Raw genomic sequence first — 27,511 nt, forward strand, 5'->3', positions numbered from 1 at the left:
CAAAACATCAGAAAAACAAAATCAATTACATAATGGAACACAGAATTCAGAATATGCTAAACTTAGTACCTGCTGACATGTCACACGTGCCCCAAACCAAACCAGAGATGCATTGATTCAGAAGCTGTATGTACTCTAAGTCTGTAGATATAAATTACTTCTTCTCTCACAAAGTTTTCATTTAGCCCAGCCAGGAGGTCTCATGTTTGACTTTCCAAGTAGATTCTGCCCTTTTCAAGCCTCCTCATCTTTTCAGCGTGTTATGTTAGCACTACTCCTACCACTTGTGTCATTCTGCATGACAAAATGTAGATCAGGGACAAAACTGAACATTTTTTTTCAAGTCTGACAGTTTAGATCTCCAAAAGCAGAGAGCAGTGTCTTGAACCTCATAATCTTTGAACATAAAATGCTTAAGAGATGCATAAAGCAGATCCCCATTCTTCTTATGGAAAAATGCATATTCTTCAAACATCATTCTCTCTTCATCTTTTCTTCTGCAGCTGAAAAGAAATAAGGTTCAACTAGAAATTGAGTGGCTGGCCAGACAGTTTATGGAATACTGAGGTCTTAATTTCAAGATTACCAGTCTGGAATCAAAGTCAGCTGCAACCCCAACCTGTAACTGGCCAGAGGCCGTTCAGTGAATCTGGGTGAAGTGAGCAATGAACCCTCACCGAGACTTTTCAGGAGAAAAAACACAGGTTGTTGTGAGAACCAGCTATCCTGGATCAGGCATCAATCCAGTCCTGCATACCATCTCCAAAAGTGACCTGAAGTAAGATAATTCTTTCTGTAAGAAATATGCCAAATTTAGTACTATCTTCCTACTGAGTGGTCAGTGATCTAAGGACTGCTTGAGATAGAGGTCATAATCTTAATGCCATGTTTAACAGACACTAATGGGTCTATCTTCCTTTAGTTTGTCTAATTTTTTTAATCCATTTCAGCTCACATGGTCTTCTGTACCAGTAAGCTTCACATGTTGTTCTTTGTTTTCCTTTTTAACTGGTTGCTTGAAAATATCATGAAATACCTTTTCATTTTTTGTTATCAGAATTAGTAAATAATGATCTTCATATTTGCCTGTTGTGTCTGCTGCAGCTATAAGCAGAAGCCACTATAAGCAGTCCACTGCCTCTGATAAAACAGATATATACTGACTATTTCATTTTATAAAATAATGTATTTTCAGCTGGTTTTGATTCTGCAATTCCCAGTCATGTTTTATTGAAAGTCTTTGAGTTTAGGGCTCAGACACCCACTTGTTATGTTTCAATCATACTTGTAAACTCGAATTATTTAGACAAGAGTCTGAGAACTGGGTCCTTGATTTAACTAAACTACAGTTGTTACCTCCCACTGATGTGCTTGCGCAAGTTCACATTTTATCTCAGTTCTTCTTCCTCTTCCTCTTCCTCCATTTCCTCTTCTGAGTCATCCTTATTCTTTGAACTGTTGCTGAATTCAAGGTTCCCTTCAATATCCAGTACCTGTAAGTGCTTTAGGTTTTGGAAGGTACTTTCCTTCAGTGCTCCAACTGCAATCTTATTAAACCTTTAAACAAACAACAAGACCTTCCTGTTAAAATAAACCCATTTTCCTATCCAACACAGAAATGAGGAGGCTAGGAGGAAACCATTCTGTAGAGTTACTCTAACTTACACCAACCCAAGTTACTCTAACTTCACCCTGACCCACAACAGCACTCTAGGAATACTGACTCCTCTGGGTGGAAAAAAGAAGGGAAAGCAGGTACCGAGTAGCAAGCAAATGACTGAACAAAGTTTGCTGACAGCACTCTCTATCATCACAAAGGACCTTGCAGGAAAATACTGGGAAACATTAAGTATCTCCCACCAATTTCAAGTTCACTGATCAAGCTCAAAAAGCTTCTACTTTCCTCCACCCCAGCCCCTCTTCACCCTTCTTAACTGTATTCAGCAAGGGAAAAAACCACAATATTGGAATTCCTCCCCCACAAATTCTTTCTCTTGGTATTCAGTTTTCTCCTTCTCAGAGAGGAAAGGAGTCTGCTCCATAGCCCACATTTCAAAGTGCAACTTGCTTTTTCATGAGATTGTGTCATCCCTGGATAGTTTAATTTTTCTCCCACAAAACTCAAAATACTGGTACAAAATAACCCTTTAGAAACAAAGCACCATGCAATAATTTTTCAGCTGTTCTTTGGGTTTCCAAGAATATAAATAAACTAATCTGCAATTTAAGAACCTCTTACATATACTGCTTGGTCTGTTACTCTCAAACATGCTTAAAATGGTATTCTGTCTAATATTCCAGATGCGTATTATTGTTTCACATCATTGCAGTGATTAATAGCCTCCCATTAAGACATACAACTTAGCTTGGGTGGAGTTCCCTCCTAAATATGTTACCAAAACAGTTTTGCAAATTCCTTTTTGCTCTTTGTATAGAAATATAGAATGTGGTATGTGGTTTCTGGTTTGCATCCAAGCATTCACTAAAATCTCATAAATGTGAGCAGCTGAATAGACAGACTGCTCTAATTTACACCATACCTTGTAATTTTATTTGCTTGGTATGGAATCATTCATCCAAAAAGTTATGATTCAGAACTATTCAGAACTACAGAACAGTTTGGTTGCACACAGACTAAATAAAGCCATATTTAGTCTTGTGCAGCACGCAGCCCAGGCTTTTTGAACACATCCATGGGATCAGCTTAATGAAATATTCTGTAGGCATTGACAAATCACTCTTAAGCAATATTTTCAATAATGTTCCATCAGAATAAAACTGAATATATTACTGGGCCAGATTCATGCTTCACTTCCTGTGGTATAAATCTCTGCTTAAATCAGTTACATTACTGTGAGTTTACATTATGCATAAAAAAGGTCAGTATCTGTCACCTATAAAAACAAGGTCCTCATCCAACTGACAGAGTAGGAAAAAAACCAGAAAAGCTTCTAAACTTAATTACATAACTGTCACAGTTGTAACTTGTCACCTGTTTCTGACAAAACTATCAAGAGAATACACAAAACTGCATGATTAGTCATACGCGCCTCACTAGAGGGGGATTTTGTCAAAACCCAGGGCTAACAGACACAGGTGAAGCTGTAGTCCTACAAGTGGACTGTAAAATTTTAGCTCATGGCTGAATACTGGAATATGACATAATGTTAAACATTAATTTACCAAAATTTCTAACAAGCCTAATCCATTCAAATAAGCACAGAAAGGACAAACTCCCTGAACAGAAAGAGCTCCTTGTATGTATCCATGTCTTTTCTGAGCAGATGAACACAGTTTCATCACACATTGCTATAAAACAAAGTTGCTTATTTAGAAAGTTAGGGCTTTAAATGCTTTCTAAAAAGTAAGCAATTACAAAGTGGATGAAGAAGAAAAAAATCTCGTGTTGAAGTGGAAACCTGACCTTACCTGAGATAAATCCCCTTTATTTTGGGTGTGGATTCAAAAGCATTCTCTGAAACCGTTGTGATCTTGTTGTTCTGAAGATACAGATATTCTAGAGATTCTGGCAGGCCTGATGGGATAGAAGTCAGCTGGTTGCCAGCCATGTCTAGTGACTGCAAGTAAGAGACAACAAGGGGTCAAATAAATAACTGTATTTAAATATTAGCAGCACTCCAAAAAGAGATTTAACTTTGTCAACAAATGAGCTTCCAAAGGCTGGCTCTACACACACACTCCGCCTCCTTTGGAAGTCTATCCATTGGTTTTTATCTATAAAAATACACACACACATATATATATATATGCACTTATAAAAAACTTAGTATGGTACAGTGCAGAAGTGACATGTTTATGCAAAGCTTATCCAGGATTTGTTGCGTTTAAAAGTCATCTGGAAACGGGCTTTATTTTTCAGATGGCACTTTGGTGAGTGTTCTTCAGGAGCTCTCCCTTCTGGTGAGGTCAGGAAAATGTAGAACACCAGGTATACAGTGGAAATTCTAAGTTGTCAGCCATGCAGAAACGTTCAGTTTGAGTTCATGGTGGAAAACTGAAGCAATATTTACTGTAGCATAAACTAATTGAACCTACCTCTAATTTGCATCAAGGTAAGTGTGGCCATGACAATTTCACTCTCTTACACTACTAGTTAGCATCATGCTTTCACATGAGACATCATGCTGTTTTGTTTAGGAGTCCCAACATTTCTTTATCTCTGTCCCCAGGCTTTAGCCCATGCCTGCCTTCAGTGAATTAAAAGCAGACTGGGTTTCAGATATGCATGAGAATTTCTCGGAAGCTGCTACTGCAAACACTTCACTGCTGAGGTCAGTGACTCGTTAGAGCTACACATAAAGACACCTGGAAATATTCTGACATGGAGAATGTATGAAGACATCAGGACTAAAGGCCATGATCATTTCTCAGATTAATTGCATGCAAGAAAATAGATCAACTGAAGTGTTATCCTGTACTGTAGCATTTTCATAGCACCAAGCTGACATACATTATTCAAACCTACACTTCCACAAAGGATGGTCATGATTTCAGTGTTTTTATTCCCCACATAATCCCAGTCTCGCAAACAATTATGTAAATGTCTAGCTTTGCAATTGCATATAGTCTTCAGTGATTTCCATGGAAACAGTGTGGACTGAAGCGTATGCTAAGCACATCCACGAGCAGGATCTTATGTGATGGTTATTTGTCAAATCCACTCCAGTGCATCAACTCATAAACCAATTGCATAGTTAAGTGCTTAACGATAAAAAGATTCGTATATACTATCATGGAAATAACTAACAAGTAGTAATGCTGTTCCAGAAAAAAGCAACAGCCAAAATGCACAATTAGTCTAACAGAATTTTAAGTGTGTGCTATCAACTTTACCTCGTTTAACATGAAAAGGGTTTTCTGTGGGGTAGGTACAACTGAAGGGCCAATATTTGATTAAGCAACACGTTACTCTGGCTTGAGACTGACTACAAGGGAGTGACAGCAGAATAAAAGTACCTTGAAGTAGCTATGAATCAGGCCTTTTGAGAAAGTAAGCTTGTCATTCCAACCAACAACTAAAGCTGCCTAATGGGTCTCACAACCTGGTTTTGTTTGGAAAAAAACCAACCCATGTCACACTGCCTACATTTTATTAAACTACTGCAGGGAAACAATTCCAGCACCTGTAATTCTCCACAGCACCTTCCTTCCAGACTACTTTTCATCTTAGATATCTTTGCACGTGCACACACACGCACACACATATGGCCAAATGCCGGGTCCTGTCCTCGGGTCACACCAACCCCATGCAACGCTTCAGGCTGGGGGAGGAGTGGCTGGAAAGCTGCCCAGCAGGAAAGGACCTTGGGGTGCTGGTCAACAGCCGGCTGAACAGGAGCCAGCAGTGTGCCCAGATGGCCAAGAAGGCCAACGGCATCCTGGCTTGTGTCAGGAATAGTGTGGCCAGCAGGAGCAGGGCAGGGATTGTGCCCCTGTACTTGGCACTGGTGAGGCCACACCTGGAGTACTGTGTGCAGTTTTGGGCCCCTCACTACAAGAAGGACATTGAGGTGCTGGAGCGTGTCCAGAGAAGGGCAACGAGGCTGGTGAGGGGTCTGGAGAACAAGTCTGATGAGGAACGGCTGAGGGAGCTGGGGCTGTTCAGTCTGGAGAAGAGGAGGCTGTAGAGTTGCTCTCTACAACTCCCTGAAAGGAGGTTGTAGTGAGGCAGGTGTTGGTGTCTTCTCCCAAGTAACTAGCAATAGGACAAGAGGCAATGGCCTCAAGTTGTGTCAGGGGAGGTTTAGATTAGATATTAGGAAAAACTTTTTTTTTTTTTTTTTTTTTTTAACTGAAAGAGTGGTCAGGCATTGGACCAGGCTGTGCAGAGAAGTGGTTGAGTCCCCATCCCTGGAGGTGTTCAAAAAACGTGTGGATGTGGCACTTCGGGACATGGTTTAGCAGACATGGTGGTGTTGGGGTGATGGCTGGACTTGATGATCTGAGAGGTCTTTTCCAACCTATGATTCTGTGATTCTATGATATCAGTGAGGCACCAAATGAATGCAAAATGTATTATCAAAGCCATGGACCAAATCTGCAGCGGATGCAAACCAACACCTCTGCAGATACTGTTGCTGCATTGCTGATGATCAACTTAACTGAAAAATTAATTAACTGATTAAAAATTAAAAACTGATTTCATTAACTGAAAAATAAGATATTGTTTATTCCCAGAAACAACGAAAAGGGAAATTTCACATAGACAAATGTTTGAATTGTCTGAAAACACACTGGGGGCCAGTGTGGCATATGCTCCCCGTCCCTTATCCCCGATCTGCCCTGTGACGTACAAACCTGCCTGTACAGCGACCTAACCATATGCACCATAGACGGCTGCCATATGACACAGGTAATACCTTTCACTGCAGGAAACAGGCTGCTGCCTAAAAGGAAATGCAGACAAATCCTTCAGCCAATGTAACAATTTTGAGAGGTCATTCCGCACAGCACAAATGTGATTGTTCCTGCCTGCCTTATGGTTTGTGTTTAACTTTCTCCAACAATTAAGCAAATGAGAAGACTGATGATTGAATCCAGACCTCCTAGCTGCTATCCAGGTGCCTTAGCCAGCTGAGCTGCTAAATCCTAAAGCTTGGCCTGTCTGACTATAAGCTGATGTGGGGGCTTTGAGAATTAAGAGTGTTTTTGTTTATGCATTCCTTCCTCTGCTGTCTCTCTTCAGAGCTGATTTTAAATCTTTTGGGAGACAAGCTATTTGAAAGGCATAATTTCAGTTTTAGTGACAACATTCACTAATGTTTATCTGAAAAAATAGGACACCATCAGGGTTCAGAAACAAAGGTCTCTTTACATTTTCGAGAATTGGCAGTACATGGTGGACCACCATCCTGGCCAGCAGTGGGAGGTACCCGCTTCTGGCACAACAGCACATCATTTCTACTCTAGAAAGAGAAGTGTAGCACTTACAATGAAAGCCCAAAACATGAGGACCAAGCACATCCAGTATTGGTGCTATACAAAGTGGCATAGGCAGACAGACAAGGACATCAGCATTACTAAAACAATTAAAGAAGGTGATGTTTCTACCTGGAGACTGCTGAGTTCTCTCCACGCTCTTGAATAAATGGAATTTACTTTCAGTTTATTGTTGCTCAAATACAGTTCCCGCAGCTTTGTCATCCCAGACAAAGTCCCTTTTGGGATGATGCTTATCTCGTTCTCCTTCAGCTTCAGAATCTGCAAGTTCTTTGGAAAGCCAAAGGGCATTGTGTGGAGATTGTTTCCAGAAAGATCCAAGGACTTCAGTTGCCTCAGTTTACGGAAGGCCTCCCGATGGATCTGGGGACTTTTGAGTTTATTGTAGCTCAGATTCAGTTCTTCAAGGAAGTAAGTGGTAGCAAAGTCATTCCTGTTAATCTCAGAGATCTGGTTATGAAGGATCATAAGTGTTTTCACTCGACGGGGCAGCCCACTGGGAATCCTTTCCAGCATGTTGTTGTACAGGTGGACAGTGTGAAGTTTCTTTAAGCCATGGAAGGCTAACGGATGAATACCTCGGGCTTTTAACTTGTTATTGTGGAGAAGAAGGTACTCCAGGTTCTTAATTTGCGTCAAGACATCTCTGCCAATCACCTTAATTGCATTCTTCTCCAGGTGGAGGAGGACGATGTTTCGAGGTAAACCACTTGGGATTTGTGAGAGGTTATTGCTGGACAAATCCAGATATTCAAGACTAGACAATTTCCTTGGGAAAGCAGGAAAGAAAACACTCTTGATCTAGATTCTGCAAGGTGAAATGATAATGAGCTTCCCCTAGGATTTTACAATCTTTGTTTTAGGGTCTCTCCCCAGCAGAGCTCCCATTACTGCCCTTTCTTGTCTCACGATATGACTGATATGGACAGCAAAACAGGGAGTTCCCATACGGCCATTAGGGATGAGGACTAGGCGCTGCCATTGCTCCCCAGCCACGCTAGCAAGAGAACCTGCTAGAGTCCACAGCCATCCGAACTGCCACAGGGCTGAGACCTGCAATCAGACTACTGTTCTCTCATTTGACACCACAGATAGTAACGTACAACCAATTTCAGTGTACAAACACCACAAGAAAGATGCCATGGGAGCACCATTAGAGCACAGAATTCAGCTCTCAGTTTCACAGAAGTGTAGCCTGAGCACGAGTAATTTCTGTCTCTTGAAACGGAGACATATAAATATACAGAACATATATATTTCTGTATATCGAAACTGAAAAGCAGGCCTGCTTTTTAGGTGATGAAATATCACTCTTATGAAAAGCAGAAGGGCTAATTCAGCATCCTAGGCTAAGGTAGTGAACTTCTCCTGACCCTCCAGCATTATGGAAGTGAGTCAGGGCTAGAGCTGCTTTGTGTAAGCTACTGAATCTGGATTCCCTAGACTCAGTTGAAGCTAAAATAAACCCTCAGACCAGCCACTTACACCAACTGGATGTGGATCAATGGTATTACATGCCAGGATTGAGAAGCCCTCTATTCCCTCGTATTTCAAGCCAGTTTCTGAGTTCCAGCGAGGCTGTAATCTGCATGGCACTACATAAGCCACTGCAGATGACTAGAGTTTTCAGAAAATGCAAGAACTAATGCCTTACAGACATCACTTACTGGTTACCACGCTGATATTCACAGCTATCCAAACATGCTCTGAAGGAGCAAATATACTCTCTGGGTAAAGTGCTTCATTGCTGCAAGTTGTTACGCTTCCCCAGCTTGGGTACATCTCAATAGCACTACGCTGTGCTGGACAGACAGCAGCATGAGAGCAAGGAGCAGTATCCACCCCCTCTGCTGACTGTGACCGGTGCCTTAGCTACAGCCACTGCACTCTATTCATCTGAATCTTAACAGAAATGGTATGTCCAGCATGACCTGGAGGGGGGCACAACACAGCTATGGTAAATTGCTAAGGGTGGTTTCTGGGAGTAGGATGCAGAAAAGGGAAGCACAGTTTGATACATTTTCATGTCTGGAGATCAGAAAAGTTTACAGAAATAAGTTATGGGCAGGACAGATTACGTGATCTGGATTTTCAGGTAGAACAAGGGCAACATTCGGTGCAAGCAGAGACACAAACATTAACTTTTTGAAGCGCTATGTCCCAGACTAAATTTAGGACAGCCAAAGACTATTTCTGTTACACCAGTTTGTAGCAAAGCTTTTGCAGCCATCTGGCTATTGAGCAGCACCATTGCATCCCCTTCCACTCCAGCAATCCATCTGCACTGGGGTACAGCTGTGCCAGATGAATTCACAGCTGTGTACCTGTGGCTGCTTTCAAGTTACCTTCAGAGAAACACAGAAGTAGCTTTTGCGAAGATGAAGGTCTGGCCTTAACTTCCAGTGAACTGCCCTGGAAACTGCAAAGTCCCAAGTAACCTCACTTTTGACTGGTTTGGAAGAACAGACACCAGCTTTCAACATCGTTCCAGGTAGCCCTTTCCCAGAAGGCACGTAGTACCTGGTGTGGCTCGGTCTGTGGCAATCAGGGAGTGATGCAGTCTGATGCTCAGTGTTGTGTCTTCTGTATAAAAATGTTCTGCAGCATGAACTCAAACCGCTCACCCAGACCTTTGCTTTTGAATGGCAGCATCTGAATCTAAGTCTTTTCATACAGACTTCGCAGAGAAATGCACAATGTCATGCAGCTTTAAATAATGTACTTTTTAAGATGTATCTTTTTTTCAGTAGATATACTACTGTACCAGAAAAGATAGACAGACTCAAACAGAGGTGCAAACTACAGATCTCAGTCTCACCAGAAAGTTTCATTGTCCATTCCTTCATTAGTCAAGTAGTTATTCTGTAAGTACAGCTCCCGCAGTCCTGTAAGTTCACTGAAGGCTCCTTTGGGAATCTTCTCTAGCTTGTTGTTCTAGAGTCACCAGAAGCACAAAGGACATTATTTGGCATGAAACAACACAGGACGTTCAGGTTCTGCTCAGCTAACACCAGGCAATGAAACTTTAAAAGGGCTAGATGTAAGGTATTTCAGGGGACATTATAATTCCGCTTAAGAAATAAATACAAATACTAGACTGAAATATTACACTCTATTTTTATTAATTCCGCATGGAATCTTTGGGCTAAGGAATTAGAATTCGCCCCCACACCAGACAGTTTTATTTTGTATTCTTAGTCTTTCCACCTATGTGCAAACATATAATGTAATCTCAGCAACTACCTCTGGGGTTTGCTCAAAATTTCTGCGTTTTGTAAGACAGATTTCACCATAGAGAAGAATTAGGTTAGAAGCTGGGAACCAGCCATCCTTCCAGTTTTAATGGTGTTCCAAAAGGTACAGTTCCTGCAATGTAGGTTCCAAAATAATTAGTCCTGTGGCCTTAGTATGGCTTTGGAGTAGCTAGCAGGCAGACACAGACAAAATATAAAACTAAATTCTGCTTACAAACTCCATACAGAAACTGTCGGAATTATAAAAGGATATATAAAACACCAGGAAACACTAGGAATTATAAAGAATATATAAAACACTGACACTGAATTTGTTAAACTTCCCACAATCCACATATACACAGTAACGTGATGGACAGTCTGGACAAGATTCATGTGCCAACTAATACAAAGTGGATACCACCGCAGACAGATGGGGCTGAGCATCTCAATAAATAGTGAAAGAAAAAAAACCTGACCTGTCGTATCTGAAGTGCACCCTTTGGACACTTTTTGGTCCACTTTTGGCTGTCTCTCATTTCCCATTGTCCTGTTTTTTTCTCAGTCAAAATATAAAGGTGAATGTTACTACTGACAGGCAGCACACATGAAAACTGAAAAGGTCATTTCTCTCCTCAGCTCCTCTGCCCTCAACACAGCTGGAGAAAGCAGGGAAGGATACAAGTTCAAAGTGTAGTCCTCAAAGTCTGAGACCCCTCTGGGAGATAATGATTACCTATAGATGGCAATAAAATGCAGGGGACTAGTAACTTCACATTTTGCAGAGAAATTCCAGCAATTTAAAGGATCAGACTGTTTGCCTTAATTTTTCCTCGAGCTGGAGAAGCCTGTTTTCTAGAAGATTTTAATGGGAATTAATGGTGAAACCTTCAAGGGAGAAGAAAGCTGGGAGGCAACACAGAACTGCCTAAGTCCAGGGGCTGATAACAAACTCCAGTCTACGCACTTCCAAGCAGCTGTCAACACTAGAAGCAAGTGGAACCAGGATTCCCGACCGCTGCAGCTCTCCCATTGTTAACAAGGCTGAGATCTCTAGCACAGACATGACGACGTGTTTTTATCGAAATCAGATGACATGGAATTAAAAATACTGGAGACTAGTTAATACCACAACTTCTGCTGTTGCACTATTGCTGGAGGAGTTGTAGCAGTAAGAGTCACTGATCCAAACATTCTCTGAGTTGTCTGAACTGCCAGTTCAGTAGCAAACAAAAATCACTGATGCTAGGAAACAGTAGTCTATGTGAAATGAGTTAGTGAGCAAAGCCAGTACACAGTGGGTAAGCAGCTGTCAGGAAAAACAGCATCATCAGTTGCAAACTTAACTGGGAGGCCAATCACTGGATGGCCATGGAGAACGATCTACGTTCTGGTACTAATATATATTAATATCCTTATATATCCTTATATTCCCCTGAAAACACAGAGAAGCATTTTTGTCCCCTTTGAGCATGCTGTTTTGCAAAAACACACTGTTACTTGTGAACAAAAAAGGACGGACACATGGGAGACAGCTACTGTCGAGGATATAGCAGACGAGGCCTACAAAGGGCCTGGGAATGTTTCCAAGTGCACTGAAATGGTTTGGATGTGTGGTTTGTATCCCACACAAACACAGGACTTTGTCACAATCTTAAAGGAACACAAAACCTTGTTGTCATTACCTTTAAGTGTAATTTATACAGTGCTGGAGGTAGATTCTTTGGAACATACTTCAAGAAATTGCTGGACATGATGAGTATCTCCACATTATCAGAGCCATTGAACATACTGTCAGGTAACCCAGCATCTGAAAGTTTGTTGTTATGAAGATACACAGATCTGTGGAAGGAGAAAAAACATGAAGTTAAACAGATAGTGAAATCTTGGGGTTTTTGTTTACCGAAAGATGTTTAAAAACTGTACTTCAATCTTTTCTTCTTGAGATAATTAGATTTGTTTTTAAAATTTGCCCTTAAATTTAGCAAGGGATATAGATGCAAAACCAAACGGTTGGTCCAAATACTCTCTGAAATTTAGGTCTATTCAAAATCCAAACCTGCATGTGAATACAAATTTCCCAAGTAGCCTTATCTTCTTACGAAGAAACTGAGTGCATGTCTGGGATTTTGCAGTGCTTTGAAACAAATAATGTCGGTGTGGTGGCCTCACTCAAGAGGGTTAGAACTCGTATCTGGTTAATAGATATGCCCCCAATTTTAACTTCTACTTAGAATCAAATCTGGGCTTCCTGGGCTTACAAAATCATCCTGTAGATCTCTTAACAAAAGGACCATCTCTCACCCCTCCATTTTTTCTGCTTCCACGAAGGCTGGAAATACCCCAGGAAACAGTTTCTCTCGTATTCCTAGAACTCAGAAAGGCACAGAGTACTGACCAAAAGACAGAGCAGACTTACTCAGTCTGGAAGAATTTTGCTTTTTAATGAACCTTTGGGATCGAGAGAAAGAGGGTTTCTTATTTTCCCTTTGCCCTTCTTAATTCTAACATTTAGTAATCACAGCATAGTTGTTCCATTCAGATTTTTAAAAATTGATTAATTCTTTCTTACACAGGTTTTAATTCTTTATAAAACAATCGACCCCTATGAAGTTATTCCTGTTTTTCATTGGCTTAACTGCTAAATGAATTCATTTGAGTTCTTTTTAACAAAAGAAATTACAGGATTTTACTGACTTTGATTACCCCTTCCTTTCCTGTGTTTACCCGCAGATGCAACAGGCAGCTAAAATTGCAGAGAAAGGTTAAAACCACAAAAGAGCACAGTGTCAAAGTATGCTTTTTTAATTTGTTCTTGGATTCTCTACCAGTTGCAAAGCACTTGGCAACATCTTTCTGGAAGGAAGGAAAGGCTCAGTATGGAAACACAATCGTGTGATCCCACACTCCAGGGAGTTCAGAGCCACACTGAAAATATTGTTCACCCTGCATGGTCAGCTGTACTTTTGACTCACAAATATTTGCCTTTCTGAAAACTCTGCTTTCCAAATAATCAGTCTGAGCCCATGAACTCTGCTGGGGACAAATAAATCAACTGAAACAACTGTGTTAGGATTTTATACCAGCCATCTTGGAAATCAGCGAGTTACTATTCTGATTTAAAATAGTGTTGGTATAGGAAAATGTGAAAATCACTTCAGAAGAGTGCAAGAATTTTAACATTAAATCAAAACACAGCAGCTTCTGCATAGAATCACAAAATCACAGAATGGTAGGGGTTGGAAGGGACCTCTGTGGGTCATCTAGTCCAACCGCCCTGCCAAAGCAGGGTCACCTACAGCAGGCTGCACAGGACCTTGTCCAGGCGGGCCTTGAATATCTACAGAGAAGGAGACTCCACAACCTCCCTGGGCAACCTGTGCCAGTGCTCCGTCACCCTCAGAGGGAAGAAGTTCTTCCTTGTGTCCAGCTGGAACTTCCTATGCTTCAGTTTGTGCCCGTTGCCCCTTGTCCTGTCGCTGGGCATCACTGAAAAGAGCTTGGCCCCATCCTTCTGACACCCACCCTGCAGATATTTGTAAGTATATATAAGGTCCCCTCTCAGCCTTCTCTTCTTCAGGCAGAACAAGCCCAGCTCCCTCAGCCTTTCCTAGTAGGAGAGATGCTCCAGTCCTTCACCATCCTCGTAGCCCTTCAGATGCCCTTGTAGCATCTCAGATTAGGGAAGCACACGTGTACAAATCTGCCTTCTTTCATGATGAGATATTGCCAGAAATCAGTGACTGACTCAGCCTTTTGAGCTACCAAGAGCCCACAAGACTAAAGGCCTAGTAAGTATAGAGTAACTTCAACTCTCAACGAATTCTGTGTGAACTGAGAGTCCTTCAGTTCATCAGAAGACTCGGCTCTAGGAGCTCAACTGGGTCAGCGATTATCAACCACTTCCAAACTTGGATGCATAAATTGCTACCAACAGAGTTTGAGATGTCCTTGCAGGATTTAGATGCTGCAGTGTCCGTACAGATTACTCAAAATGCCTTTGGAAAAGACCGTATCTCACAGGAGGTGGTCTATGTGCATCTGAATTTGAGATGGGCCAATGTGCTGCACTGGATCCAGCTGAGAAAATCACAACTTGAAAATAGCAGAGAGACCTTTGAAACCTGACCTGAGGGTATGAACCACTTCTGAAGGTGCGAAAGTGCTTAGCTTTAATACAGTTAAGTTATACTCAACTGCATTGAGTATTGCACTCTCAACCTGACTCTATTTTTTTAAACAAATGGACTACAATAAAACTAGGGATTTCTAAACAGTTAATCTCCATTTTGAGAAACCAAACCTGTTACTTTCAACTCATACCTGATACACAAATAAAATGGAGACAATTTCATTTTTGTCTACGCAAAAGTATCTGGCAGCTAGTAAAAGGCCTTGGAAGGTGTTTGTCTGAGAGATTATTTGATCTTTCAAGCTGAGGATAACAAACAGTTTCTTTCAAACAAAACATAAGTAGGCAATAACATGGGTTAGCCAGATAGTTTCTTATCACTCACCAAAGGCCTCCAAGCAGTGGCAGAACACCATTATTGTTTCACTTCCTGATCCCTTACCTCAGGTTTGGTTTCTGTCCAAAGGTGAGCCCATATATCTTAGTGAGATAATTGGCTGCAAAATCTGCACTGATCAAGGTATTCGGTAGGAATTTTGGCGCCACTGTTAGCTGTAAAGGAAATACACAGGGGAATTCCAATTAAACACAACAAATGTTTTAACCAAGCATTAGACCAGCAACAAAACACTTGCAAATTCATTTTCTCCAAACAGGCAAAAATAAATGAAACTGAACACAGATTGCATGAACAAAAACAAATTGTCCTCACCCACTAATCTCTCCAGGAAGGAGACAGACTTTTGCTCCAAGATATGTGAATGTTTGTTTTGGTTGGAAGAGTCTTGTCTCTTTTTGGTGGCAGAAATCAAGAAATTGTTATTCAGAGAGCAAACACATTGCTTATTATTGTTCCTAATTCTTCAGTCTGCTGTGCCAAAAAAATTCGACCCACCTCACAGTGGTCTATTACTTACTTCTATATGAAAGTATACTGCGGGGTGAAGTGTCACTTCATATGGCTGCTCCAGTATTGCATCCATTTATGATGATCTTTTCAAATCTTTTCATTTTATGATGATTCAAGTTCCTAAACGATAGGGATGCTTCTGAGCCAAATGATGGAGTATCAAACGGGACTTCAAAGCAAAGACCCACTGTACAGTGATACTTTGTTCATTGACCAAGTGGTATATCAGAAACAAAATACAGAAAGATCCTCTCTCCAAATCTTTATAGTTCACAAGAGGTACAGGATTTGATGTGTTTGCTCTTGGCCTATTGCTGTTTTTATCAGTGCTCTAAAAAAAATAATTCTAGGAACATCTGCATCTGAACAAGAATTGGTGGAGTGAAAACGAATGATCAAAACAACTCAGTTTTACAGAGCATCCAGATAACACAACAGCTAGGTTCACTGAGTGACTGCCGACAGCCAAGTCACTCATCTAGAAATCAAGAACACTGGTTACAATATAGGCTGGAGGACAGTTTTCTGAAAAGTATAAACCCAGAAGATTTATGCATTGAGATTAAGCCCTTGGGAAGCAAATTCTTAACACAGCGCTGTAGCAGGTATGATCCTTGAGTATGTAAGCAGAAGACTACTGAATCGCAGTAGGCAGGTGCAATCACCACGGTGACAGATGTCAACAACAGTACTGCTGAGACCACTCTTACAATATTTTACGTACACTCTGAAAGGCTATTTTGTGTACATTCTGCAGAGAACATCTTTTCTAGGGAGATACTGAAGTCTTTGTCATCTAAAGCTTTGAGATCAGGATGGGAAACTCTGGGCAATGGAAGAGATCTGCCTTCTAGCTTGAAATTCTCTGAATCTGTAAAGCTTCTTCCTCACAGCACTGTTGCATGTAAGAGAATTTAGTGCTTACAGCCAGCAAGGGATGGCAAGACTCACAAGATGAGAAAATGTATTTTTCAAATTTTTAATACAATAAAACTGCAATTGGTTATTAATAAGAGTAAAACCAAAAGTATTTAAGAGATGAACAATGTGTGAGAAAGTAGACACTTTACTGGAGAACTCCCTAATCCAAGCCTCAAAATATGTATTTACCTAAAGGCTGCCTAGATCTCTCTCTACTAGTGAGTCAAGTGTGCATTGGTGGACTATAGCCATGAACTTGCAATTTACTGGACTCATAACACAGTTCTATTTTTAAAGGTAAAAGTATATTATTTGCTGTTTTTCATTTTCACCTGTGCCAAAACCTCCATCCTTAAGCTGTCTTAAATGTTTAATGGTCCCAAACACAAGAAAGATCCTTGCCACACATAATGCTCCTATCGGTATTTCCAGATAGTAGGTAAGCATTGGAAACGGGCATTTTACACATTACTACAGTTGCCACAGTACTGCTCTTGGCTGTACTGGTAATCTCTCACCTCCTGATGTGGAAGACATGATTTCAGGGCAGTGGATAACGGCCCTCATCTCTCACTAGGAAGGTCTGACAGTGCCTCAGAAAGAATTAAGTCTCTACCATGACATAATACTGAGAACTCAGACACAGGATATAGACTTAATCACTTTCATACACTGTGGCACATTAAAGCTTTTCTCCTGAAACACAGTCTATTAAGTCGTAACTTTTATACAACACAAAGGGCATGGCTCAGTTATGTGAAATGAGAGACATCAGAACCGCAGGAAAGGGGAAGGAGAAAGAGAAGTTTCATCCAAAGAGTTTTCACTTGCTCAGGACTTTGGCATTTCAGCACTCAGTCATGAGACAAACTGATCTCCACTGCTTGAAGGATGAATGCTGGACTTTTGTAACTGTTAGCAAAATAAAGTCAACTGAGTAGCTTTGTCTAGTATAGTGCCTAATGAGTAGCCATCTGCATTTCTCCAGCTGCAATTTTCTTGCAGCTTTACTGCTGGATCTTCCTTTCCATACGGCAGATAGTGTTTCTCCACTGTTAACTAATGAGTTAACCAAGAACTCAGAAGGATTATACAAAAGTTATTATCAGTTTTGGAACAAGTTTTCTTGCTTATAACAAGCTTTGATATAAACAGAGGTACTGGATCCCGGTGAATCCCATATCACTTTGGGTATATGGGGAAATGTAAAATCTTCTGACACCAAAACTAACAGCTTAGAGTAAACAATAATGACAGCTCAGGACCTGGTCTACAGTTTGGTGGAGGAGATTTCTGTTATTAACAAGGGTTACTGTGGATACTATGCGATAGAATCAACGCTGAGAGCAGGGAATTAAAAAGGAAACTACAGCATCCATTCTTTACTTCACGTACTTGTTACTCATAAGCCACAGAAGGCTTTTCATATAGGATAAAAGACTACGATATTTCTTTTCTCCGACCAAATACGCCAGTTTAACGAAAGATAATTTAGCTACATCTGATGGGATCACAACTGAAGATAAAGCAGCTTTAATATAATCCATGAAACAAGGAGCAAACTACCAGCAAATCCCTGCTCTCCTCCAGACACCACAGTTACTTGATCTGCAGTGTTTCCTGCTGCAGAGTGGATGCTGTTTGAAGCCAATCTGGTTTGTCCTGGCTTGTGATTTATAAAGAAATGTGTTATTTTTGTGGGTCCACAGCTTCTCACTGTAACTAGTTCTGACATTCGCTGATGTTTGCATTTTCTTTTGGGATCTTTTTCTCTCTGCAGTAAAGCCAGAAAAACCAAACACTTTGTTTTGTCACACAGGGAAAACTGGAGTGCAAAGTTCTGGAATATTAGTCACAGTCTGGCTTGTTCCTTTTTATGGAGTTATTAACTGCCAAGATTGTTATATGGAAATGGTGCTTGAAAGGGAGAAAAGAACACAGTGTTACTGTACTAAGGAATGAGTTCTATTCTCAATCACTTCATACAGAAATCTATGGAGTGATTCTGGATATATCTTGGCCTGACTGAAACCTGGATGTGGTCGCATGAGTATAAACAAAACACCAAAAGGTCACAGATTCTAAGAGGATAATAAAATATATATACAGACATGCATATCAACAGAGAGAGAGAGAAAGAGAGGGAGGGATGGAAGGGTAGGGTTTTTGTAGGCAAAAGAAGCTCTGCCTGATGTTTTTCAACTTATATTTTTCTGTGGCATCCCAGTTCCATCTGTAGCAAACATTTGTGGACAACTGTTGGGGATAAAGAAAGCTATAATGGGAATCACCCAGATATAAGGGTATGTGACAAGTTATTTCATTTCCTAGCCTTGGCAGGAAAGATTTGCTTCTGTCATGACATCTAACTTGGGTCTTTAATAGGAAAGCACCTAGGATCTTCTCCATTAAAAATGCAATTCAGCTCCCTAACACTGCAGCTAAAAGAATAAATACATTTCTTGCTCAGTTTCGCTGTGTGTGGATATCCCCCCACATCACAACTAGTAAGATCGGGAGTCAGGGAAAACTGGATAGCTTTCTACAGATCTTGATGGCTCAAACACAGGTAAAAGGATGTGTTTGTTCACAAATTTTTCAACCAGCCTCATCTGATGAGATTTCCAGCATTTCACATCATTACCCCACAGCTTATTTGCATGTAGGCAGCAACCAACTCTGTGTGCAGCTGACCCAAAGCCTACGGAAGACAGTGGTAATTTACAAATGCAGGTGCTCTCTCTACATCCCTACACACACAAGGGAAACCTTTCACCAGCTGCACAAATAAATAAGTGTTCAAAATATACCAGCATGTGTACCCTCTAATTTTGTAGCATTCTAACTGATTGTCTTGACCTTAGATGAACCAGCATTAGAGCACGATTCTACTTATGTAGGATACATATTCTACAAGAACTGAAGACTTGCTTGTTTAACTTTCAGAACCCAGTTAGAAACGAACTTTGAAAGCCTTGCAAGCCTCTTACCTTATTGTTTGCCAGGTACAGGTAATTCAGGTTCTCCAGATGCTCAAATGCTTCCTCTGGTAACCCTTAAAAACAGGAACAACTGATCAGTAACACTGGCACTTTCTTGCCTCTCTGAGTGAAAATACCAGAGGGTAGCTTTCCCTCTCAGACACTATCTTTAATGTGAGATTTAAATGTTTTTCACTGCTACTGAAACAATCTGACTCAGACCTATTGTTGCCTTTGTCTTTTTTATTAGAAAAAAACACCACAGACCGTTACGAGCAATGGAAGACTACTAAAAATCCTAAGCAATGCAAGGCTTGTGGCCAACCCTGCCAGCAAGGGTCAGGTACAGAACAGTGTAGACTCGCTGTACGGTTGATTATTGGTGCTCGCAGCAACCATGCGATCTGAGAAGCTTCTTTTGTCATTTGCTCATGAATCTGCAAAGCATTTTTCTTGGAAGGACATAATCTAAGGCTGTTTAATGATCAGATCAGTCTGACCTATGACCATGACACTGTGAAAATAAGACCAGTATCTGCATGTCATAACCCTTCCCTTGTTCTGCTCCCCCACAATCCAGATAGCCACACAGCAACCAGCTCAGAGAGCTGATCCAACACAGAGCTTACCCTCCCCGAATAATTATTAATTTTCAGCTGAATCACTCCACATCCAGCTGATCACACAAGCACAATTGCTGTCACAACGGAAAGGCTGTAAATAACATTTTCATCTGGCACTTAGATAACCGTAAGTCAAAGGTGAAGCGATTTCCCACGTCAAAACATATTGGAAACTCAGGGCGGCACTGAAGCTTGCAAAAGAAATGCCAAGCCCCAAAGGTAATAATGTCAAAGTCTGAATCTATTAAGCACAGCCTTCCCTGTGCTATGCAAGAGTGCTACATTTTGGGTCCCATGCACAATATGCCCACTTTCTCAATAAAGGCTGTTCTCTATCACTGGAATAAGGACAGCAACAGCATTCAGAGCAACTGGGTGACACACAAGTTAAGAAGAACTACATCTTTTGTATTGCATATCCTCCTCTCTTACTGTTTACTCCAACTCCCCTGTTTCTTTTGCTTTCCTTACTAACTCCTTGTCAAGTTTCTCTAATAAGCATATGACTTAGCAAGCAAAACCTGCTTATGAAAATCAAAATTATTTTAGAAGAATGGCAGAAGTTGCCTTTTTTGTAATACGTATTATTTGTATTTATATTAAATTCAACGAGGACTGAACTGGACTAAGCTGCACTGAGTGACTAGACTGAACTAAACCAGTGGATTAAGAAACAAGGTCTGTCAGAAGGAAATCATTCACTATGTAGACATTTCTGGTTCTCAAGTTCATTGCATTGATGTGCCTGTGGGACCGGGGGGAGTTTCCTGGACAAGCAGATCTCACGCCACAGTACACAGTGCTGCTGCCAGGTCTCCTCCACTGGATCAGTAAGGCTGCATTCTTATACACTGAGTATTATATTTCGGATGATAAAGTGCCTCCATGATACGTGTGATGGCCAAAGGAGTGAGGCTTAGAGCTAACCACTTGTACTGGGTTTGCGTGGCAAGCTTTTGGTAGCAGGGGGGCTACAGGGGTGACTTCTGTGAGAAGCTGCTGGAAGCTTCCCCCGTGTCCAACAGAGCCAATGCCAGTGGCTCCAAGATGCACTCACCCCTGGCCAAGGCTGTGTCCATCAACGATGGTGGCAGTGCCTCTGGGATAACGTATTTAAGAAGGGAAGAAAAACCTGCATAAGGGCATTTTGCAGCAGGAGAAAGGAGTGACATTATGTGAGAGAAACAACTCTGCAGACCCCAAGGTCAGTGAAGAGGGAGGGGGAGGAGGTGCTCCAGATGCCGGAGCAGAGATTCCCCTGCAGTCCGTGGAGTCCGTGCGCCGCTCAGGGGGAGGAGGGAAGAGAATATGGGAGTCAAGCTGAGCCTGGGAAGAAGGGAGGGGTGAGGGGAAGGGGTTTTTAAGATTTGGTTTTATTTCTCATTATCCTACTCCAATTTGATTGGTGATAAATGAAACCAATTTCCCCAAGTTCATCTTGTTTTTCCCATGACAGTAATTGGTGAGTAATCTCTCCCTGCCCTTATCTCGACCCACGAGCCTTTTGTCCTATTTTTTCTCCCCTGTCCAGTTGAGGAGGGGGTAGATACAGTGGCTTTGGTGGTAACTGGCATACAGCCAGGCTAAACCATGACACCTCCCCAACCAAGTCAGTCCATCACTCTGTGGCTTTCCTTACCGGCTGTCACTGGCCCCACTGCATGAGTTGGTGCTGTGGAGGCAAAGGCTCCATCCACTTCACAGCTCTGCTGGCTTACCTTTTGAAGTTAGCCTGTTGTTCTGCAAATTGAGAGTTTCCAGTCTGTAAAGACGAGCAAGCTCTTCTGGAAAGATTTCTTCTATCTGGTTATTCTAAGAAAATGGAGAGTATTAATCATCAGCAAAGTAATCCAAGAAGGATGCCAATAAACCCAGACTGTGAACTCCAGTAAAATTTGGAAATGAACCCACCATGCCAAACCATTGTAAACAGATTTCTCTCCGCAACAAGCCAAACTCCGATCTCAAAACCAAGACATCCAAACCCAGCAGCATTTGAAGGCCTGAACCAAGTTTTGTAGCTTGTGCTCGTCTGCAGAAATATTCTGCTTATGCACTGGTAGCACACAAAGCGTGTGATTGTGCCTGGCAAGGGCCATAATCCATCTGCCACAGCCAAACTTCGTAGCTGCAGCAAAGCATTTGCTACAAGGCTGGCACCGCAGACTGCCAAATTTATTACTTCTGCTATTTACATGTTGTTTTAAAAACAACTCATCATGGGCATGGAGTCTCAAACTGGGCTCACTTTCTCTGGTTTTATCGTTGGGGTGACTGCCATCAGATTGTCACTAACATGCTGACTAACATTTTGACCACTAACGAGGGATTCTTGTGTTTTAGCATCTAGGGGACTAGTCAAGGACCCACTGCGCAGGAAGCCAGGCCAACAGGCAGAAGGTGACAGCTGCCGCTCCGAAGTAGCTCCTCTGCATTTGGCAGTGGAGGCTGGAGCCAGGGCTAGCACACGCCTGGGACAGATCTGCTGAGCAAGGTGCCAGCTTACATTACAGTGTTTCTAACTCCGCCGCACTTGGATGGAAAGCTCTGCACAAAATTTGCAACTCAACCCTCAAACAGAGTTGGTGAATGGGAGCAATAAGTCAAACGCAGCTGGTTTAGAGCCACGGAGGCATTGCAGAGCAGCCTGGAACCGCTGCCACTGCTCAGAGGAGAAACGGCCACGGTGCTGCCACGCTCCAGCCCTGCCCACGTCCTCCGGTGTCCGAGCACGGGCAGGGGAAGGATGCCTGCCCCAAGGCTGGTCGTGCGGGTCAGCGAACTGACAGCAGAGCACAGAAACCTGCCGCCAGTCTCGGACGGGCCGCTCCTCCTACCTGAAGCTGGAATCCCATATCCTCACACACCCTTGTCCTGACAAGACATGACGTCTCCGCAGCATCACCGTTTGCTGCGGGCGTGACATTAGTTTCCTGGGTGAAACAACCCTGGAGTCTCCCCGCCAGGCGCAGCGCCCACTGCCTGGCTGTCCCAGCAGCGGCGCACACCACGACAGATGCTGTTGGCCATGCTGCGCCTGCTCCTTCCCGAGCCCACGTGGCGCAGGGGGAGGGCGTGAGGGAGACGGGCACGGGGGACACCTCTGGGCTCTGTGTCTGGGGTCTGTACAACGCCTCAGCTCCCACGGAGTGCTGCCAGAAAACGTCCCGTTCATGAAGCAATTTAGCCCACGCTCTTCAAAGACACCTCAAAATTAAAGGCCTTAACCAGAAATGGTAATTATTACTTTGGACAAAAATTCTTCTCAGAGCTGGGGAGAGAAGAAGAAGAAGAATTTCCCATCTTTTTTCCGCCCTAGACCTGTGGGGAGAGAATTAACGCCGGCAACCAGGCGCGCTCGTGGGGTGCGAGCACTGGGCCCTGGACGCGAGGCCGGGGAGCTGCCTGAGGACGCGGGACGCAGCCGGGGACGGGCGGGCCCCGGCCCCCTTACCTGCAGCGAGAGGTGGTTGGTGAGCTCCGGCAGCAGCAGCGGGAACTCCTTCAGGTCGATGCCGCCGCAGTCCACGACGCCCTCCTGGGTGCAGCCGCAGTCGCGGGGGCAGGCGGGGCCCGGGCCCGGCGCCCGCCGCCGCTCGGGGGCTCCCTCGGGGAACGCGTTGGCGGCGGGAGGCGGCGGCGGGCGGGCGGCGGCGCAGCCCAGCGCCAGCAGCCCCAGCGCCAGCAGCGCCCGGCCGCCGGCCGGCATCGCCCCTGGAAGCCGAGAGCGGGGCGAGGGGTCAGGGCCCGGTCCCGGGAGCCCCTCAGCCCCCTCCCGCCGGCCGGCATCGCCCCTGGAAGCCGAGAGCGGGGCGGGGGGGGGGGGGGGGGGGGTGTCAAGGCGGCCTGGCAGCATCCCCCGCACCCTCCCTGCCTCCTCGAGTTATTTAAGGCTTCTTTATTTCTTTTCATATTGGGAAACGTCAGACGATCTCGAAGATTTACAGAGCGGGTTCCGCAATGTTATTTCTTTGTGGCCGTTGGCCGCACCATTCCTTGCAGTTTTGCACGGGGGAGAAACTCTTCTCGTCGGTGTCAACAAGGGGTGCTGGAACAGGCGGCTGGGGCTGCCGGGATGCCCCTCGGAGGGGCTGCTTCGTAGGCGTCGAACAACAACAAAATCCCACCGCTACTGAGAACAAAATGGGCTTCCTATTGACTTTGGACAGCGCTGATCTGAACCTTAGAGGCCTGGCTAACGTTCAGCTTTTATCTTTCTGGCAGCAGGTTAAAATAACGCAAACAGAAGTTGAATATCTACTGGACCGGCCAGCTGGCCCTCACCCAGCCCCCTCGGCCTCACGTGTTGCCCTTCTCAGGCTTCTATACCAAAGGATTTGCAGTAAGGGCTGGTCATGCCTTGTCTTTTGTCCTTCCGGCCATTCTTTGCCGAAGTATTTGACCGTGATGAGAAATTCTTATTCAGGCTGATCTTTTAAGGTGAAAAAGCACAATGGGCTCATGACCTTAATATGAAATAAGTACTCTGTTCACCTCTGCCAGCCCAGGTTCCTTCTTTGCATGGGAAACAAGAACCTCCCAGAGCCAGACCGGCAGCCGTCAGAACTGGCCCAACTGCCTTTACACCCACAGGGCTTTCCTGCTTTGCACCAACTGAAACTCTGTCTGGGGCTCTTTCAGACTTCAGGTGCTTGGGAAGCATTGGAGAGATCCTGCTCTCAGTCACAGTCCTGAAAATCTGAAATAATTTCTTTAAACACTGACTTTTACTTGAAGAAATGGGAGAAGGTGGGACTACAGGACAGAGCATCCTGAGCTATGGTTGGTTTTGCTTTGGTCCTGGTCTTTGTTACCAACATGCTGGGTGATTTTAAGCGTTTAACATTGTTTGCTTGATCCCTCTTCCCCCTGCTCCACTATTCCACTGTTTCCATATCCATAAAAGCTAAATATAATGAAATTAATCTCCTTTATGAAACATTCCTTATATGGCAGCTAGATATTAATAGTGAGATCAAAATTGGCTATATGAGTATGCCAACAGTGGATTAGTAAAATCCTTAGTATTTGGTGACCTAATCTCAGAAAGTATTTCAGAAATTTTAGAGAAAATAATCTCAGAAAATAATCTCAGGAAGTATAATATATCAGATCTCTAACGAAATATTTTTCCTATACATCATCTTACTCTTGCAGGTACTTATAAAAGAAACTAAAGAAAAAACCCCACTTTTCATATGCAGGTCAAAACCAGCCCTGCTGTAACACCACCAACGCTGTTCCCATAGCACACAGTTACATTGTGGTTGGTATCAGGCTCTATAGATTTGCAACATGCTGACTTTTCCACATATATAGCTGAAAAGATGTTAAAAAATAGCATAAAATAGCGTATCTATTCCACACTAAAATTTCTGAGGCAATCTCACCCCACTGTCATCAATATGCATGCTTCTGCTACCGTGCCTCCAAAGTGAATGCTGTTTTGGTGCCACAGGGAGACACTTCGGATATTGAAACATCTGTTTGCATCTGCAGTGCAGGCATGATTTTGATTTTCTCTTAGTTGAAAGCAAGTCTGAAGTACCTTACTCCATTTAAACTCATTCCCATGGGCCTGATCCAAAGACTTATTAAGAAACCCTACTAAAGGGGTAGCTCAAAACCCACTGAAGAGAGTCCTCTTCCCCTGTTGTCAGTGGGCTTTGGATCAGGTCCTTCCACCCCAAGACTGAAGTTACACGGAAACCAGCTCAGGGGTTTCTGCGGTTGCATCTTTCTGAGTCCAGACAGAGCCACCTCTGATTTCTGCACTTTGCTGCCACACAGCACCAGAGTGCTACAAAAGGCACAGTCTCAAGAAGCAAGCTGAAGTTTCAGGAGTCACTGTGTGCTTCTCAGTGATTACAGTTACCTCAATAAACAACAGAATTGTATTCAAAATACCTCATCTCTGTACCTATTATTCTCCACATTCTCACAGGACACACACACACACACAGATGGAAAAACATCCTCTCCTTCAATATCAACAGGTTAACTGAGTTTGTTACTTACATTTAATATCCTTTTTAAAAACTGCAGCTGAAAGGCAGGCTGCTGGATGTTAGTCTGACAACCCATCATTTAAACAAAAAATAAAGTGATGAAAAACTCACCTTTGCTGTCAGAAATCAGATGAATGGAGAACATTTCTCTTGCCCCCACCGGCTCCCTCGGCTCATGCCATGTCAGTTACACGCGCTGAGCTCAGAGCGAGTCTCCCCTTTCCAAGCCAGATCCTTTCCAGATGTGAGCAGCAGAATTAGTGAGAGTAATAGGCAAACCTCTACCACCGAGAGTTTCCTGCACTTCCCAGTGAAAGCCGAGAGGAATTTTCCAGTCACCATATGCGAAAATGTGAGTAGGAAAGAGGAAGCAGCTATACTCTGAATATAAAGACTTGGGGAAGGAACACTCTCCCGTTGCTTTTTGTCAACACAGTTTGCAAGATCCATGAGAGATGCCAAAAGAAAGCATGCTGGAATTGACAGGAGAGAGGCAGAGACGGTGTGTCCTTTACCATTGCATTGCAGGATACCGGAGCGCCGCTAGCTGTTACTAGATCTTTAATTTCAGCCACATTCAACACAGAATCTGAATTCTAGGTGGGAATGTGCTCCCATTCCCTAGGGGTCTGGTTCAAATTAGTCAGGAACAGACAGATCAGCAGTTTTTCCTGCATTTCGTCTCCCTCCCCTGTAACTCCCCCTGGTTTTCAACCCATCAACTGATCTTCAGGGACCAGGGACAGACAGGCTGAAACTACAAATGTCTTAAAGGCAAAGTCCCCAAATCCGATATAACACCCCAACTACCCAATCTCGTTTTTATCTTCTGAGCCCCGTATTACAGCACTAAGCATCAAACCAACCTCCACCACACACACACACACACACTCTACAGCCTGGTCATGTTTAGCCCAGAAGCCTCACATTTCCAACTTGCCCCTCTTGGTAAGAAAAACAGAGGAACATGCCTTTTATGACACAGAATACTCTAAGTGCAGCAATACTTCCAAGCAAGCAACACAGCTTTTTGTCACTGACAGCACAGTTGCTATTTTAAATATAAAGCCACCTGTTTGTGACTGCCCCGGAGCGCTCTGTACCTCCACAAAATCTGCAGAGGATCGGTCCTCACCAAGAACACAGCCTTCTTGCTGAACTCCAGCAAAGGGACACTGATTCTTTCCTCTCGGCTCCAGATGAACTAACGTCTAAAGCAATCAAGTTATTTCCTCCCTCTCTTCTTCCAGGCTCGTATCAACTGGAGCTGATCCCCCTCTGTGCCACGTGTAAGTTTCTAAAGTTAGTGTGGGAAGTGTGTTTTTACTAGAACAAAAATAAAAACAAAACAAAGCTGGCTGCCTTTTCTTAGTGATTCAGACATCCAGGATGCATTTGCCTGCTACCCGTTCTGTATTACAGTACCCTGAGTCTATACAACAAAATTTACACAAGTGTTTCCAGGGAGGAGAAAAAAAATGTGCTTATGTTGGGGGGACCACCCATCATAGCCCAGTCTGCAGACAGAGAGGAGGAGGAGGAGGAGGAGGAGGAGGGTGATCACCTGGCTTCCTGTTGATGCCAGAGCAGCCCACAAGGGAGAAGAAGAGAGCAGGATTCCCCCTTCCCCAAAAGTGCATTTTCAGTTGTGTTTTTGTTGTGTAAGTCTAGTACTTAGCTGTCACATAGCATCTAGAGGTACTACTTCATAAAAAGAGGGGCATTATGCCTTCTTTAGTGGGG

General features: G+C 43.2%; 1 protein-coding gene across 5 annotated transcripts in view; it reads right to left on the minus strand.

Moving 5' to 3' along the window:
- Window positions 1-27,086, minus strand: part of PODN (podocan) — a 28,131-nt gene extending 1,045 nt beyond the window's left edge. Inside the window, exons 1-12 of one of the 5 annotated variants that reach the window (XM_075424464.1) lie at window positions 26,872-27,049; window positions 25,880-26,002; window positions 23,215-23,474; window positions 21,479-21,572; window positions 19,147-19,211; window positions 14,768-14,877; window positions 11,879-12,035; window positions 9,779-9,894; window positions 7,072-7,729; window positions 3,430-3,578; window positions 1,357-1,557; window positions 9-503 (exon numbers count right to left, since the gene is read on the minus strand). In XM_075424464.1, the coding sequence (XP_075280579.1) occupies window positions 1,389-1,557; window positions 3,430-3,578; window positions 7,072-7,729; window positions 9,779-9,894; window positions 11,879-12,035; window positions 14,768-14,877; window positions 19,147-19,211; window positions 21,479-21,572; window positions 23,215-23,474; window positions 25,880-25,913 (1,812 nt within the window). In that variant the 5' untranslated portion in view covers window positions 25,914-26,002; window positions 26,872-27,049 and the 3' untranslated portion in view covers window positions 9-503; window positions 1,357-1,388. The other 4 variants (XM_075424460.1, XM_075424462.1, XM_075424461.1 and 1 more) reach the window with 4 other exon arrangements.
- Window positions 27,087-27,511: the final 425 nt, after the last annotated feature.

Source organism: Opisthocomus hoazin, chromosome 6 (assembly GCF_030867145.1).
Source record: "Opisthocomus hoazin isolate bOpiHoa1 chromosome 6, bOpiHoa1.hap1, whole genome shotgun sequence".
Classification (NCBI taxonomy): Eukaryota; Metazoa; Chordata; class Aves; order Opisthocomiformes; family Opisthocomidae; genus Opisthocomus; species Opisthocomus hoazin.